Consider the following 17,131-nt stretch of genomic DNA (forward strand, 5'->3'; position numbering starts at 1 on the left):
AGGCTTCAATTTTTTCTTCAGTTCTTTCAGTTTGAGAAATGCTGAGCGTGTTCTTCCTTTTTGGTTTTCAGACTCCAGGTCTTTGCACATTTCATTCTAGTAATTGGCTTTGTCTGCTCGAGCTGCTCTTTGAAATCTTCTGTTCAGCTCTTTTACCTTTTCATTTCTTCCATTTGCTTTAACGATTCTCCACTCAAGGGCAAGGTTCAGAGTCTCCTCTGTCATCCACTTTGGTCTTCTCTTCTTTTCTTGTCTTTTTAGTGATCTCTTGCTTTCTTCATGCCCTCTGATAGCTCTATTATATATACATACACACACACACACACACACACACATCCTTATAGCACATACAAATACATATATACAAATATTGTCTGACAAACTTATATATAGTCATGGGTATATTTCCTTTTGCCTAGACATACTTGATCATTCAGCCTGGTTACCTATGTATTCACATGGAGATTAATGTTTGCTATTATTGATAATGCAGTACTGTGTATAGGAAAGTGTTTATGCTTGTAGTCTGTACCTCTTGTGCAGAAAGACACAGAGAGGTGCACAGAAAGTACAGACTACAAAGATGCTATGATTTTTGAGGGGAAATTTTTGAGAAGTGTATTTTTAAGGCCACTTGACAGTAATTTCATTCTGTGCCTTTGATTCTTCTCTCAGACTCTACAAGTTTTATCAGTTATTATGATTTCAATTCCTTCTGTTAACTAGTTCTGTATAGTAAATGTAGGAAATGCAGACATGAGAATTTAGTTCAAATAGGGTATGGAAAAAACTCCAAGATTAGAAACAGAATTTTTTCCCCTTACCACATGATGTCTCTGTGATAATCATAAAACAAGCAATTATCTAAGAGAAGAAAATCCATGTTTAGAAAGAAGAAATAAAACCAAATAATATTGACCCACAAAGGCCAATGGCCTTTTTATGTAAGCTCTTTATTGATGTGGTAAATTTGGATTATTTTAAGTTAGAAACAAGAAAGTCCTCCTGTTTCACCTAGCTCTTGTTAGATATTTCTTACCCTTTTACCAGCAGTTCATGCAAAGTGGTCCCATTGAGGTTCTCCCAGTTGGAGCGTAAGGTCAGCCACTGCTGGTCTTGCTCCTGTTCTTGAATCGATTTTGTCACAGATGGCTCTCTGACATAAAGGCAAAAACCAGATATATAGTCTAAGTACCTTTGAGGAGGCGTTATATTATTTAGCAATTTATTCTCTTTCAGAAAGAAGCATTAAATTGTAAATCAATATTTCAAGAAAAGGATTTGTAATAGGAGAGAGTTGGCATGGAATGTGATCAGGGAATGGGGAAGTTACTAACTGTATATGAAGGCAATAAAAGATCCAAACTTTTACAGCTGTTTTAGTCATTCTCTCTACTGACATGTATTTGTACTTTGAGAGGTGACAAAAAAGGTATATGATAGAAGTTCCAACATCTGAAAAACAGCAAATTTAGGTAGAGATCAAAAATAAAATAAAATTTATCTAGCTGGTATTATCCACCCCTCCTTTTTCTTGCCATTTTCAATCTTGCAATATAATATACAATACCTTAAAACAAAATGAATAATAAATAAAAATAATCAATACTCATTCAGTGTCTATTTATACAGTATAAAAATTGAAACTGGAGAATATCAACATCATGCAAAATCTTTATGCTCTGAAACTATATTTATAATACAAAATTAAGAATTCTGGAAAATACATGTGAGCATTCTACAACAATGTTTCCCTTTTACCTATATTCTCACTCATTAGTGCTTCACCAATACTTTTCAGTACTTTCCTGCAGGAGCTCTGGTAGCATAGTGCCTAAGGCATTTGCCTGCTAACCAGAAGGCTGGCGGTTCAAACTGACCAGCCACTCCTTGGAAGGAAGGTTGGGCAATCTACTTCCCTAGTGATAGTGCCGCAGAAACCCAAGGAGGGGTCGCTATGAGTCGGGCCTGACTCCATGGCAAACAACAACAACAACAATACTTTCCTGTGTCTCATTTAATAATGGAAATAAATATTGTTACACTATTTCCAAAATTTAAACTCTCAGGTTTCAAAAGTATGTAGGTTTTTGTGTAAAATATCCTGTTCATGAAAGAGTTGGTCTTTTTCTTATTGTTTTGATTGTTAGGTGACGTTGACTTGGCTCTGATTCATAGTGACCCCATATACAACAGAACAAACTACTGCCCAGTTCTGTGCCATCCTCACAATCCTTGCTATGCTCGAGTCCATCATTGCAGCCCCTGTACCAATCCATCTCACTGAGGGGCTTCCCTTTTTTTCCTGACCTTTTCTACTTTACCAAGCATAATATCCTTGTCCTGTGAATGGTCCCTTCTGACAACTTGACCACAGTAGATGAGACAAAGTCTGGCCATTCTCGCTTCCAAGGAGCATTCTGGCTGTATTTCATCTAGCACAGATTTGTTCATTCTTCTGGCAGTGTTATCAGTATTCTTCATCAACATCACAATTCAAAGACATCAATTCTCCTTTGGTCTTTCTTATTCACTGTCTAGTTTTCACATGCATAGGAGGCCATTGAAAATACCTTGGTTTGGATCAGGCGCACCTTAGTCTTCACAGTGACATCTTTACTCCTTAACACTTTAAAGAGATCTTTTCCAGCAGATTTGCCCAGTGCAATACAATGTCTGATTTCTTGAGTGCTGCTTCCATAGGTGATGATTGTGCACTCAAGTAAGATGAAATCTTTGACAATTTCAATCCATTTATCATGATGCTGCTTATTGGTCCAGTTGTGAGGATTTTTGTTTTCTTTATGTTAAGGTATAATCCATATTGAAGACTGTAGTCCTTGATATTTATCAGTAAGTGCTTCAGGTCATCATATTCAGCAACCAACGTTATGTCATCTGCATATCGCAGGTTGTTAATGAGTCTTCCTCCAATCTTGATGCCGCAGTCTTCTTCAAACACTCCAGCTTGTCAGACTATTTGCTCATTATACAGAAGGAATGTGTATGGTGAGATTATACAGCCCTAATGCATGTCCTTCCTGATTTTAAACCATGCACTATTCCCTTGTTCTGTTCAAACAACAGCCTCTTTGTCTATGTACAGATTCCTCATGAGAAAGATAAAGTGTTCTGGAATTCTCATTCTTCACAATATGATCCATAATTTGTTATGATCCACACAGTTGAATGTCTTTGCATAGTCAATAAAACACAGGTAAACACTTTCTGGTATTATTTACTTTCAGCTAAGATCCATCTAACATCAGCTATGATATCCCTCATTCCACATCCTCTTCCAAATCCAGCTTGAGTTTCTGGAAGTTCCTTGACAACTATTGCAACCATTTTTGAATTATCTTCAAAAAAATTTTACCTGTATGATATTAATGATATTGTTTGATAATTTCCACATTCTGTAATTCATGTATCTTCCACTTGTGTGTCCATTTGTCATACTATGATGGCTTGCATTTTGCCATGAGGCTGGAGGCTAGGCCACCAGTATTTCAAATACCAGCATGGTCACCCATGGTGGACAGGTTTCAGTGGAGCTTCTAGACTAAGACAGACTCAGAATAAAGAAGGGACCATCTACTTTTAAAAGAGTTGGCCAGTGAAAGCCTTATCAATAGCAGTGAAACACAGTCTGACATATTACTGGAAAACTTTATGAGTAGCCCTGAAATATTGTCTGATATAATACAGGAAGATGAGCCCCTCATGTTGGAAGGCACTCAAAATATGACCAGGAAAGGGCTGCCTCCTGAAAATAGAGTTGCTCTTAATGACATGGGACTTCCATTTTCTGATGTGCCATGACTCAAAATGGGAAGAAACAGCTGCAAACATCCATTAATAATTGGAACATTGAATGTATGAAGTATGAATGTGGGAAAACTGGAAGTTGTCAAAAAATGAAATGAAACACATAAAGGCCAATATCCTAGGTGAGCAAAATTGGAGGTTTTGGCAGTTTTGACTCAGTCATATGGTCTGTTGTTGTTATGTGCCCTCGAGTCAGACCCGAATCATAGAGACCCCTCCTTGGGCTTCTGAAGTGATATCACTATGGAAGTAGATTGCCCCTCATACAGTCTACTATGCCAGAAATGACAAATTGAAGAGTAATGGTGGGGCATTCATCGTCACAAAGAATGTTTCAAAATCTATCCTGCAATACAATGCTATCAGTGATAGGATAATATCCATATGCCTACAAGGACGACCAGTTAATATTATTATTCAAATTTATGCACCAACTACTAAAGCCAACAATAAGGAAATTGAAGATTTTCACCAACTTCTGCAGTCTGAAATTGACCAAACGTGCAATCAAGATGTATTGATTATTACTGGTAATTGGAATGTGAAGGTTGGAAACAAAGAAGAATCACCAGTAGTTGGAAAATATGGCTTTGGTGATAGAAATGATGCTGGAGATTGCATGATAGAATTTTTGAAGATCAATGACTTAATCATTTCAAATACCTTTTTTCAACAATGTAAATGGTGGCTGTACACATGGACCTCACCAGATGAAATACACAGGAATCTGATAAACTACATCTGTGGAAAGAGGCAATGGAGAAGCTCAATATCTTCAGCCAAAATAAGGCCAGTAGATGACTGTGGAACAGACCATTAATTGCTCATATGCAAGTTCAACTTGAAGCTGAAGACTATTAAAACAAGTCCAAGAAAGCCAAAATATAACCTTGATTATATCCCACCTGAATTTAGAGACCATCTAAGGAACAGATTGGACACACTGGACACCAATGACTGAAAACCAGACAAATTGTTGTTCAACATCAAAAATATCATATGTGAAGAAAGTAAATGTAAATGAAAAAGACCAGAAAGGAAGAAAAGACCAAAATGGATGTCACCAGAGATTCTGAAATTTGCTTTTGAATGGAGATTAGCTAAAGCAAATGGAAGAAATGACAAGCTAAAAGAGCTGAACAGAAGATTTTTAAGAGCAGCTTGAGAAGACAAAATCAATTATTATAACGAAATGTGCAAAGACTTAGAGTTAGAAAACCAAAAGGGATTTCTCAAGCTGAAAGAACTGAGGAAAATATTCAAGCCTTGAGTTGAAATATTGAAAGATTCTGTGGACAAAATATTGAATGATGCAGGAAACATCAAAAGAAGATGGAAGGAATAGAGTCACTGTACCAAAAAGAATTGGTTGATGTTCATCTATTTCATAGGTGACATATGATCAAAAACTGATTGTATTGAAGGAAGATGTCAAAGCTGCACTGAAGGAATTGGTAAAAAAAAAAAAAAAAAAGGCTTCAGGAATTGAAGATTTTTATCAACTTCTTCAGTCTGTAATTTAAAGTGCTGAAGAGCAAATGTTTCTCTTTGAAGAATAAGGTACACCTAATCCAAGCCACGGTATTTTCAATTGCCTCATATGCATGTCAAAGCTGGATGATGAGGAAGGAAGACTGAAGAAAGGCTGATGGTTTTGAATTGCGGTGTTGGCAAAGAATACTGAAAGTATCATGGATTGCCAGAAGAATGAACAAATCTGTCCTGGAAGAAGTGCAGCTAGAATGCTCCTGGGAATCAAGAATGGCCAGACTTCATCTCATCTACTTTGGTCATGTTGTTGGAGGGGACCATTCCCTGGAGAAGGACATCATGCTTGGTAAAGTGGAGGGTCAGCAAAAAATGGGAAGACCCTCCATGACATGGATTGACACAGTGGCTCCAATGATGGGATCACACAGCAAGGATTGTAAGGCTAGCATAGTCCTTGGCAGTATTTTGTTCTGTTGTACATAGGGTAGCTATGAGTCAGAACTGACTTGACAGCACTTAACAATAACAACATGGGAAAAATATTGAATTATGTAGGGAGCATCAAAAGAAGATGGAAGGAATACACAGAGTCACTGTACAAAAAAGAATTGGTCGATGATGCACTGCAGGAATTGGTGAGAAATAGGGCTCCAGGAATTGATGGAATAGCCATTGAGATGTTTCAACAAATGGATGACACTTACTTGTGTATGCCAATTAATTTGAAAGAGAGCTATCTGGCCAATTGACTGAAGGAGATCCATATTTGTGCCAATTCCAAAGAAAAGTGATCTAACAGAATGTGGAAATTATCAAACAATATCATTAATATCATATGTAAGTAAAATTTTGCTGAAAATAGTTCAAAACATTTGCAGCAGTATATTGACAGGGAACTGCCAGAAATGCAAGCTGAATTCAGAAGAAGATGTGGAACAAGGGATATCATTGCTGATGTCAGATGGATCTTGGCTGAAAGCAAAGAATACCAGAAAGATGTTTACTTTTTTATAGATTACAAAAACATATTCTATCTGGAGGATCATAACAAATTATGGATAAATTGAGAAGAATGAGAATTCCAGAATATTCAGTTGTGCTTGCAAGAAACCTGCACATAAGGAGGCTGTTGTTGGAATAGAATAAGGGGATACTGCATCGTTTAAAATCAGGAAGGGAGTGTGTTAGAGTTGTGTCGTTTTACCACACTTATTCAGTCTGAACACTGATCAAATAATCCTAGAAGCTAGACTATATGAAGAAGAACAAGTCATCAGGATTGGAAGAAGACTCAGTAACAACCTGAGATATGCAGATGACACAACTTTTCCTGCTGACATTGAAGATCATTTGCACTTACTGATGAAGATTAAAGACTACCATCTTCAGTGTGGATTTCACCTCAATGTGAAAATGAAAATCCTTACAACTGAATCAATAGGCAGCATTGAGATTAATGGAGAAAAGATTGAAGTTGTTAAAGATTTCACATTATTTGGATCCACAACCAACACCCATGGAAGCTTGTTGTTATTGTTGTTATGTGCTGACGAGTCTTCTCTGACTCTAGCAACCTTGTGTATAAAAGACCAAAACACTGCCTTATCCTGTGCCGGCTTCATGATCCCTACCACACCCGAGCCCATGGATGCAGCCACCATGTCAATCCATCTTGTTGAGGGCCTTCTCTTTCATTGACCTTCCACTTTACCAAGCATGACATCCTTCTTCAGAGAATGGTCACTTCTGACAACATGATGAAAGTAGGAGAGATGAAGTCTGGCCATTCTTGCTTCCAAGGAACATTCCAGCTGCACTTCTTCCAGGACAGGTTTGTTAGTTCTTTTAGCAGACCATGGTACTCTTAGCATTCTTCTCCAACACCACAACTCAAAAGCATCAACTCTTCTTTGATCTTCCTTTTTCATTGTCAAGCTCTCACATGCATATGAGGCAATTGAAAATACCATGGCTTGGGTTAGGCACCTCTGAATCTTCAAGGAGATATCTTTGCTCTTCAGCATTTGAAAGGGGTATTTTGCAGCATATTTTCCCAATGCAATATTCCATGTGATATTTTGACTGCTGCTTCCATTGGTGGTAATTAGAAAATCAAATAATATGAAGCCTTCCTCCAGTCCTGATGCTATATTCTTCTTCATATAGTCCAGCTTCTTGGATTATTTGCTCAGCATGCAGATGGAATAAGCATGGTGAAAGGATACAACCCTGATGCACATCCTTCCTGATTTTGAATGATGCAGTATCTCCTGTTTGAACAACAGCCTCCTGGTCTATGTACAGGTTCCTCATGAGTACAATTAAGTGTTCTGGAATTCCCATTCTTCTCAATATTATCCACAATTTGTTATGATCCACACAATAGAATGCCTTTGCATAGTCAATAAAACACAAATAAACATCTTTCTGGTATTCTTTGCTTTGAGCCAAGATCCATCTGACATCAGCTATGATATGCCTTGCTCTACATTCCCTTCTGAATCCAGCTTGCATTTCTGGAAGTTCTCTGTCAATATACTGCTGCACTAGTTTTGAATTGTCTTCAGGTAAGATTTTAATTTTGTGTGATATCAGTAATATTGTTTGATAATTTCCACATTCTGTGGGATCACCTTTTTTTGGAATGGGTCCAAATATGGATCTCTTCTAGTCAATTGGCCAGGTAACCATCTTCCAAAGCTCTTGGCATAGCCAAGTGGGTGCCGCCAGTGCAGCATTTGTTTGTTGAAACATCTCAGTGGGGATTCTGTCAATTCCTGGAGCCTTGTTTTTCACCAATTCCTTCAGTGCAGCTTTGCCTTCTTTCTTCAGTACCATTGGTTCTTGATCACATGCCACCTCCTGAAATGGATCACCATCTACCAAATCTTTTTGGTATAGTGACTGTGTGTTCCATCCATCTTCTTTTGATATTTCCTGCATAATTCAATACATTGCCCATGAAATCTTTCAATATTGCAATTCGAGGCTTGAATTTTTTCCTCAGTTCTTTCAGCTTGAGAAATGCCAAGTGTGTTCCTCATTTCTTTCTAACTCTTGGCACATTTCATTATAACAATTAACTTTGTCTTCTCAAGCTGTTCTTTGAAATCTTCTGTTCAGTTCTTTTATCCTGTTGATTCTCCAATTTGCTTTAGCTACTCTCTATTCAAGGTCAAGTTTCCGAGTCTCCTCTGACATTCACTTTGGTCTTTCCTTCCTTTCCTGTCTTTTTAATGACCTTTTGCTTTCTTCATAGATGATGGTTTTGATATCATCCCACCACTCTTCTGGCTTTCCATCATTGGTGTTCAATGCATCAAATCTATTCTTTAGATGGTCTTGTGGACTTCTTTTAATTGTCTTCAGCTTCAACTTGAACTTGCATATGAGCAGTTGATGGTCTGTTCCACAATCAGCTGCTGGTCTTGTTTTGGCTGAAGATATTGATGTAGTCAATCTGATTCCTGTGTACTCCAATCTGGCAAAGTCCATGTGTTTGTGGACTTTGCGCCACCATTTGCGTTGTTGAAAAAAGGTATTTGCAATGAATAAGTCATTGGTCTTGCAAAATTCTACCATGCAATCTCCAGCATCATTTCTATCACCAAGACCATATTTTCCAACTAGTGGTGATTCTTCTTTGTTTCCAACTTTTGCATTCCAATCATCAGTGATAATTAACACATCTTGATTGCATGTTTCATCAATTTCAGACTGCAGAAGTTAGTAAAAATCTTCAATTTTCTCATCTTTGGCTTCGGTGGTTGGTGCATAAATTTGAATAGTAATATTAAGTAGTCTTCCTCATGGGTGTATGGTTATTGTCCTGTCACTGACAGCATTGTATTTCAGGATAGAGCTTGAAACATTCTTTTTGATCATGAATGCCATACCATTCCTCTTCAATTTGTCATTCCCGGCATAGTAGGTCATATGGTTGTCTGATTAAAAATATCCAAAAACAGTCCATTTTAGCTCACCAAGGCCTAGGATATCAATTTTTATACATTCCATTTCATTTTTTGACAACTTCTAATTTTCCTAGATTCATACTTTGTACATTCCATGTTTTTATTATTAATGAATGTTTATAGATGTTTCTTCTTATCTTGAATCATGCCACATCATCAAAAGGAGGTCCTGAAAGCTGTACTCCATCCACATTATTAAGGTTGGCTCTATTTGGAGGAAGCAGCTCTTTTATAATCATATTTTGAGTGTCTTCCAACCTGAGGGGTTCATCTTCTGGCACTATATCAGATAATGTTTCAGAGCTATTTTTCAGTATTATATCAGACAGTGTTTCACCACTATTCATAAGGTTTTCAGTAGCCAATTCTTTGAGATGACCTCTTCCTTCTTCTGAGTCTGCCTTAGTTTAGAAGCTCCACTTACACCTGTCCACCAGGGATAATCCTGTTGACACTTGTAACACCAGTGGCATAGCCTCCACCCTCACAGCAACACACAAGCCACTACAAGATGACAAACTGACAGAAAAGTTTGTCTCCCTTGGCTGTTCCAAACTGCTCCACTCGCACTTCCTGGCCTTTCCGACCAGTTCTGGCCTTCCAAAAGCCATCTACAGCTGCTTCCCAGGCTTCTCTACCAGTTCCAGTCCTCCAAAAAGCCATCTGCCACTGCTTCCCAGCCTTCCCATTGAAGCAGCAGTCAAGAAATCAGATATCATATTGCACCAGTCAAATCTGCTGCAAAAGAGCTCTTTAAAGCACTGAAGAGCAAAGATGTCTCTTTGAAGACTAAGGTGTGTCTAACCCATGCCATGGTATTTTCAATTGCCTCATTTGCTTGGGAAAACTGGAAGGAAGATGGAAGAAGAGTTGATTCTTTTGAGTTGTGCTGTTGGCAAAGAAACTGAAAGTTCTGTGGACTGCCAGACAGATAAATAAACCTGTCTTGGAGGAAGTCCAGCCAGAATGCTCTTTGGAAGTGAGAATGGTCAGACTTTGTCTCACCTACTTTGGTCATGTTGTCAGAAGGGACCATTCCCTGGAGAGGGATATCATGCTTGGTAAAGTGGAGGGTCAGCAAAAAAAGGGGAAGGCTCTCAATGAGATGGATTGACACAGTGGCAGCAATGATGGGTTTAGGTATAGCAAGCCTTGTGAGGATAGTCTAGGACTTGGCATTGTTTCATTTTGTTGTGTATAGGGTCGCTATGAGTTGGAGCTGACTCAATAGCACATAAAACAACAACAAGACAATTCATGTATATATACCCTTATTTTAAAAAAGTCTATACACATTGTTCTGAGTGGTTTTTTAATACATTTTATTGAAATATAATTTATGTACAGTGAAATACACAAAACTAAAGTGACATGGGTCGATGCATTTTTTTTTTTTTTTTTGGCAGTGTTTCCTCCCTTCCCCTCCCACCCTGGCAACCAACAAAGAAAGTTTCTCTCCATATATAAACCTTTCCTTGACCCTCCACAACAATGAACTATTACTATATTTGTCCTTCTGTGATTGACTTATTTCACTCACCATAATGTTCTCCAAGTTCATCCATATTATGTGGTGTTTTGCAGACTCTACATCATTCTTCAGCACTGCATAGCATTCCATCATGTGTATGTACCATAGTTTGGTCATCCACTCTTCTGCTACAAATCTCAGAGATAAGTCCCTTGCCAGATATGTCATTATTAGCAAATATGGATTTGTTGCTGTCATTTTTGTTATGTCCTTTTTCATGGTGTCGATTTCTTTGTTCCATATAATTTTCTATGCTGAGCTCAGTTTGTTTATGAATCGTGTTATCACTTCCCTCATTGCTGTTGTTTTAGTGTTTGCTGAATATTTATGCTGGTCCTCTTTTCTTTGTGAAGGTTTATAATTTTTCTTTGATGTTACCCTGTGATTTATAGTTTTCTTCCCAAGTTTAGAACAGTCTGTTCTATCTTGTTTTGACTTTCCTACCATCTAGAAGTTCTGTAATGACACAGTTTTTTTTCCGTCTTTTGGGTTTGCAGTTGTCCTCATGTGTCAATTGATGTCTCTGGTTCCCTGTTTACAATCTTGTAGGCTTCTTTACTTTGGAGACTTCTATAGCTGTGTTGGTTTCTGGGTTATATCATCATGTGTGTTAATGGTCAGTTGTTGTTGGCTGTTGTTGCTTCTCTGTCCAAAGGGCTCCCTTTAGCATCTCTTGTAAGGTTCGTCTGTTTTTAACAAATTCCCTTAATTTCTGCTTATTTGGAAATGTCCTAATTTCACCATCATATTTGAGGGATAATTTTGCTGGGTACGTAATTCTTGGTTGGAAAATTTTCTCTTTCAGGGTTCTATATATACCACCCCATTGTCTTCTCTCCTGCATGGTTTCTGCCAAGAAATCTGAGAAATAATAAATCTGAGAAACCAATAAGAAATCTTAATGGTTGCTCCTTGTAGGTAACTTTTCATTTTTCTCATGCTGCTCTCATGATTCTTTCTTTGTCTTTGGTTTTGGTGAGTTTGATGATGATATGTCTGGGTGATTTCCTTTTGGTGTCTATCCTGTTTGGTGTTCTTGGATGTCCTGAGTGGATATATTCTCATCTTTCATCATACCAGGAAAATTCTCTTCCAACAAATCTTCGACAATTTTCTCTGTGGTTTTATTTGTCTCTTCCTGTTTTGGAATTCCAATGACATGTAAGTTATTCCTTTTGATGATATCCTGCATGAACCTTAGGCTTTCTTCTTTTTGTTTGATCTTTTTTCTGATTTATCCCTTTCCAAAGAACTGTTCAGGTATTTGCCTTCAATCTCACTAATTCTGTCTTCCATTGATTCAATTCTGCTCCTTTGCTCATTCAATGTCTTATCTATTTCTGAAAATTTAGTATTAATCTTTTGGATTTCTGTGTGTAGATTTTGTATCATTTCTAATTTTTCATTTATTTTGTCATTTTGTTCTTGTATTGTCTTTCAAAATTGTTCTAAGTTTTTCTCTATGTTTTCCTTGATCTGTCTCTCAATTTGTTGAAGATACCTAAATAGAATTCTTTTGAATTCCTTATCAGGGAGTTCCAATGATGCTTCTTCCTGAGGGATGTGTTTTGGGTCTGTGTCCTGGTCCCTTGTTTCTCCTGCTTTATCTTGTTTCTTTGTGTGGATTGTGATGCTCTGTTATCTCTGAGGCATTGTGGCATTTTTGTGTTTATATTTAATTGGTGATTGTATGTTTGAGTTACTTGCCCACAATTTTCATTTTCTTTGTTTTGTTTGTATGTTATCTATGCAAGCAGGGTACTGTGCTCCTCTATTCGCTAGTTGACAGCACTTGTACCCACACCCCCTGTCTTATTTCCTGTTGTCATCCTCTCATCTGTCCCTGTCAACCTTGGCAAACAGAGTGTATTCTTAGGTCTCTGAAATCCAAATGAGAATGCTATCACTTTAAAATCCAAAATGGTTGCCACTTGTAAAGATTCAAAATGGCTGCACTCTCGGTCACTTTAAATATCCAAAATGGCTGCCACTTATAAACATTCAAAATGGCTGCAGCCTCAATCACTTTAAATATCCAAAATGGCTGTCATGTGTAAACAATCAAAATGGCTGTGCCTTCCTGACAGTGGAAAGTCAACAGCTCAGGTTGTCTCCCTCCTTGCTATTTCCCTTCCTAGTCATAGGCCAGCAGTGCAGTCATCCCTGCAGCCCTTGATGACCGGGGCTGATCTTTAGATCATTTCTCAGGTCCCAACACCACTTGGAAATATTCAGGCCATTGGTCCAATCAGAGTAGCTGACAGCCCGCAGCTCCAACCATCTCTGTACTCACTGTTTTTGTTCAGGTTTTTCCACTAGTTGGTGCCTAATCCACTTCTGTATAGTTCCTTTCAAAGCTCAGGGCTCCAGGATTATATTCTATATCTCTGTCAGTTGGTTTTTCTTTTCTTTGTGGAAGAGGGTCTGTGCCACTTGTCTGCCTATTCTTCCATCTTACCCTGTTCTGATTGTTGTCGATAATATTTTCATTTAATGATAAACTTAGAAGTCTTTCCATAATAATAGCTAACATTTATTAACTCTTTTCTTTTTGCTAAACACTGAAAGACTAATTTACTTCATCCTATTTAATCCTCCCAACCACTCTGTGAAGTAGACTTTATTATTCTAATTTTGGATATGAAAATTTTGAGGTAAAGAGAGAATATGTTGCTCAAGGTCACACAGCTAGCAGGTGGCAGATGTGGGCTTTGAATCCCTGTGGTCTGATGCCAACCACGCCTAACACAGCATGCTATGTGATCCTCCTTTATTAACAGGATAAACTTGTTCTTTTTGTAGCTTCATAGTGACATTGGTTATAACCAAAACATTGGTACCCAGAAGCTCCACAGGAGAAAGACCTGGTGATCTGTTCCCATAATGATCACAGCCAAGAAAACCCTGTGGGCAATTCTACTGTGTCACATGAGGTCATGTAAGTCAAAATTGATTCAATGGCACACAACAACCACAAAGTGCCTCATTAAATGGATATTCATATATTGACTTAACCAATACACTCTTGATGCACATGTATGTTATTTCCATATAACATTTGGCTATAACAAAAAAGTGGCAGAAAACATTCACCATTGCAAACATGCTCAAGTATAATTCTAGAATAAGTTCCTAGATATAAAATCACCAAATCAAAATTTAAAATTTGATTTTAAACCAAATTTATCTGATTAATATTACTAAATTCCCCTTCAAAGAGTAATGCCAGTTTACATCCTCATCTGGAATATGTATCTGTTTTCAATTTTTAGAACTATATACATAATATAAATCATACTATTAAAAAGGATCTGAAACTTAATAACCCACTGCTGTGGAGTTGGATCTGACTCATAGCTACCAATCCTTGGGTTTCCGAGGCGGTATCACTATGGAAGTAGATTGCCCAACCTTCCTCCTGAGGTGTGGCTGGTGGATTTGAACTGCCAGCCTTCTGGTTAGTAGTCAAATGCCTTAGGTGCTGCTCAAATTTTGACTGACAATTTGTATTGCTTTGACTTAAAAATTTAGCATCTACATTACAGGTATTCTGGTAGCACAGTGGTTAAAGCATTTGCCTGCTAACCAAACGGTTTGTTGTTCAAACTCATCAACCCAGTCCGTCTGCAAGAGAAAGATGAGGGAGCCTGTTTCCATAAAGATTTACAGCCTTGGAAACCCTATGGGACAGTTCTACTTGGTTCTGAAAGTTCGCTATGAGTTGGAATCAACTTGATGATAGTTTTATTGTTATTATATCAAGAGACAAAATTAAAGAAATTCTCCTGGGTAGGAGATAAGAGAGCAAAACACATTTTAACAATGATGAAGTCATTGTATCTATCCCCAGAGGCTGTGCAGGGCAAGCAGTCAGACCCAGATGACCAAATGCAACCATAAAGTCATAGACCCATAACAAATTCAAGGAATGTTCTAACACTGCCCTTATTTAACATCCCGAGACCCTTCTCAAACATTTGTGGAGCCTGGAGCAAGAGCACAAATGGAGGCTTACATACCATATGCCTACAGATCTCAACAGCAAATAACAACAACAACAACAATAACAACAAATCAAGTTAACAAGCTGTTAAAAGAATGTAGTTTACACTCCTTCTTTGACAAACATATCAGCTAGATTCAATGTAGAATTCTTAGAAGTTGGAATATTGTTGTTGTTATGTGCCATCGAGTCAGACCAGACTCACAGCGACCCCTCCTTGGGTTTACAAAGCGGTATCACTACGGAAGTAGTTTGCCCAACCTTCCTTCCGAGGAGTGGCTAGTGGGTTTGAACCGTCAGCCTTCTGGTTAGCAGTCAAGTGTCTTAGGCACTATGCTACCAGAGCTTCCAAGAATGAATGAGAGAAGAAGTTGGAATGGTGGTTTTTAAACTGTAGTGTTCATCAGAATCACCTGGAAGGTCTATTACAACAGATTGTTGAACCCCACTCCCACAGTTTCTAATTCAGTAGGTCTAAGATCAGTCTAGGAGCTCTGGTGAGGTAATGATTAAAGCTTTAGGCGACTAACCAAAGGTCGGCTGTTCAAACCCAGCATCTGTTCATGGGAAAAAGATGAGGCAGTTTGTGTCCACAGATTTATAGCCTTGGTAACTCTATAGGGCAGCTCTTCTCTGTCCTAAAGTTTTGTTATGACTTGGAATAAACTTGGTGGCAATGGGTTTTCTGGTTTAAGGCCAAAAAATGTGCCTTTCTAACAAGATCCTAGGTAATGCTGATGCTACCTACTTCTGTGAGTATTCTTTGAGAACATAGCTATAGAATAGGAACCAGACTTCTGATGGCAGTCTTTGCCTTGTGGGGTGAGGCATGGCAGGAAGAAAACATCCAGAATGATGCCTCAAAATCAGAGTTTATCATTCTCGGCTCTACTGGCATTTTGTACTAGATCAGTATTTCCTGTGAAGGGCTGTTCTGTGCATGCTAGCATGTTCAGCACCATCCCTGACTTCTATCCACTACATACTAATAGTACCCCATCACCTCTGGCTTGACAATCAGAAATTCTTGTCACTCTGATCTGATCTACAGATAATACTGCACAGAGGGTGAAGGGATTTGCTCAATTTATTTTATTTTTTCTTGAGGATCAAGTGGCCATAAGGCACATATAAAAATTTATACAAATATATTTTTGTCTGCTGAAATGAGATGATAGCATTTTCAAATATCCTGATATTCTGAAACTCAAACAAACAAACAAAATAACTCACTGCCATCAAATCAATTTTGACTCACAGCGACCCCTTCTTGGGTTTCTGAGGCAGTACCACTACAGAAGTAGATTGCCCAACCTTCCTTCCAAGGAGTGGCTGGCAGGTTTGAACTGCTAGCCTTCTGATTAGCAGTCAGATGCCTTAGGCACTATGCCAATATTTCACAGTTTAGGAGAAAAATCAGATCACTAGACAATTTGGCCTAATCTCCCATTCTCATGAGTCACTTGGTGTTCAGTAATAGGGATATAGTCACTGTGTTATATGTGAACTGCTGTATGAAAAGTGAATTTACTCTGTAAATCTTCACCCAAATCCTAATAAAAAAAAAAAAAAAAAAAATGAAGGTCAGCACAAATCCTCTGAAACCAAGGGCTTTGTTACCTTTGACACAGAGAGAAAACAGTGCTTCAAGTATGGCCAGGAAATACATGAATTGACACGTTACAATTTCAACAGAAGGAGAAGGCCTATTTGAGAGTGTCTGCTGCTGGGGAAAAATAAATATAAGTATTCAACCTCAATTCTTGACAATTGGTTTTGAAATACAAATGCCTTTTGTGGTGGACAGGATAAATTATTTGTAATTTTAAAAATCCTGTTCAGAACTTGGAACATTTCCAAACATTTAGTATCTGATTTCAAAAACCTCTTTTTGAACTCTGTCATATTATTATTATCCCTGTTTGGTTCTTAGAGAGTTCTTCTTGTTACATGTCTACAAGTTGATTTCTGGTCCTATACCATCTTTATAATCATAGCTGTGTTTGACCTCATTGTTGCAGCAACTGTGTCTATCTATCTCATTGAGGGTCTTCTTTTTCACTGAGCCTCTACTATACAGAGCATGATATCCTTCCCCAGGAACTGGTCCCTCGTGATAACATGTCTACAGGATATGAGATAAAGTCTCTCTATCCTCACTTCCAAGGAGCATTCTGTCTATATTTTCTTCACAATAGATTTATTTGTTCTTATGGAAGTTCATGGAATATTCAATATTCTTCGCCAGCATCATAATTCAAAGGCATCAATTCTTCTTCAGTCCAGCTTTCACATGCTATGAAA

At 38.0% G+C, this 17,131-nt stretch overlaps 1 protein-coding gene across 1 annotated transcript in view; it reads right to left on the reverse strand.

Moving 5' to 3' along the window:
• CORIN (corin, serine peptidase) overlaps positions 1-17,131 on the reverse strand; it is a 451,047-nt gene that overhangs the window by 50,052 nt on the left and 383,864 nt on the right. The window contains exon 17 of the mRNA XM_042782130.1: positions 1,040-1,156. Within this exon, the coding sequence (XP_042638064.1) occupies positions 1,040-1,156 (117 nt within the window). The remainder of the gene's footprint in view (positions 1-1,039; positions 1,157-17,131) is intronic.

Source organism: Orycteropus afer, unplaced genomic scaffold (assembly GCF_000298275.1).
Source record: "Orycteropus afer afer isolate SDZICR_OR568_19922 unplaced genomic scaffold, OryAfe1.0 scaffold00246, whole genome shotgun sequence".
NCBI classification, from domain to species: domain Eukaryota; kingdom Metazoa; phylum Chordata; class Mammalia; order Tubulidentata; family Orycteropodidae; genus Orycteropus; species Orycteropus afer.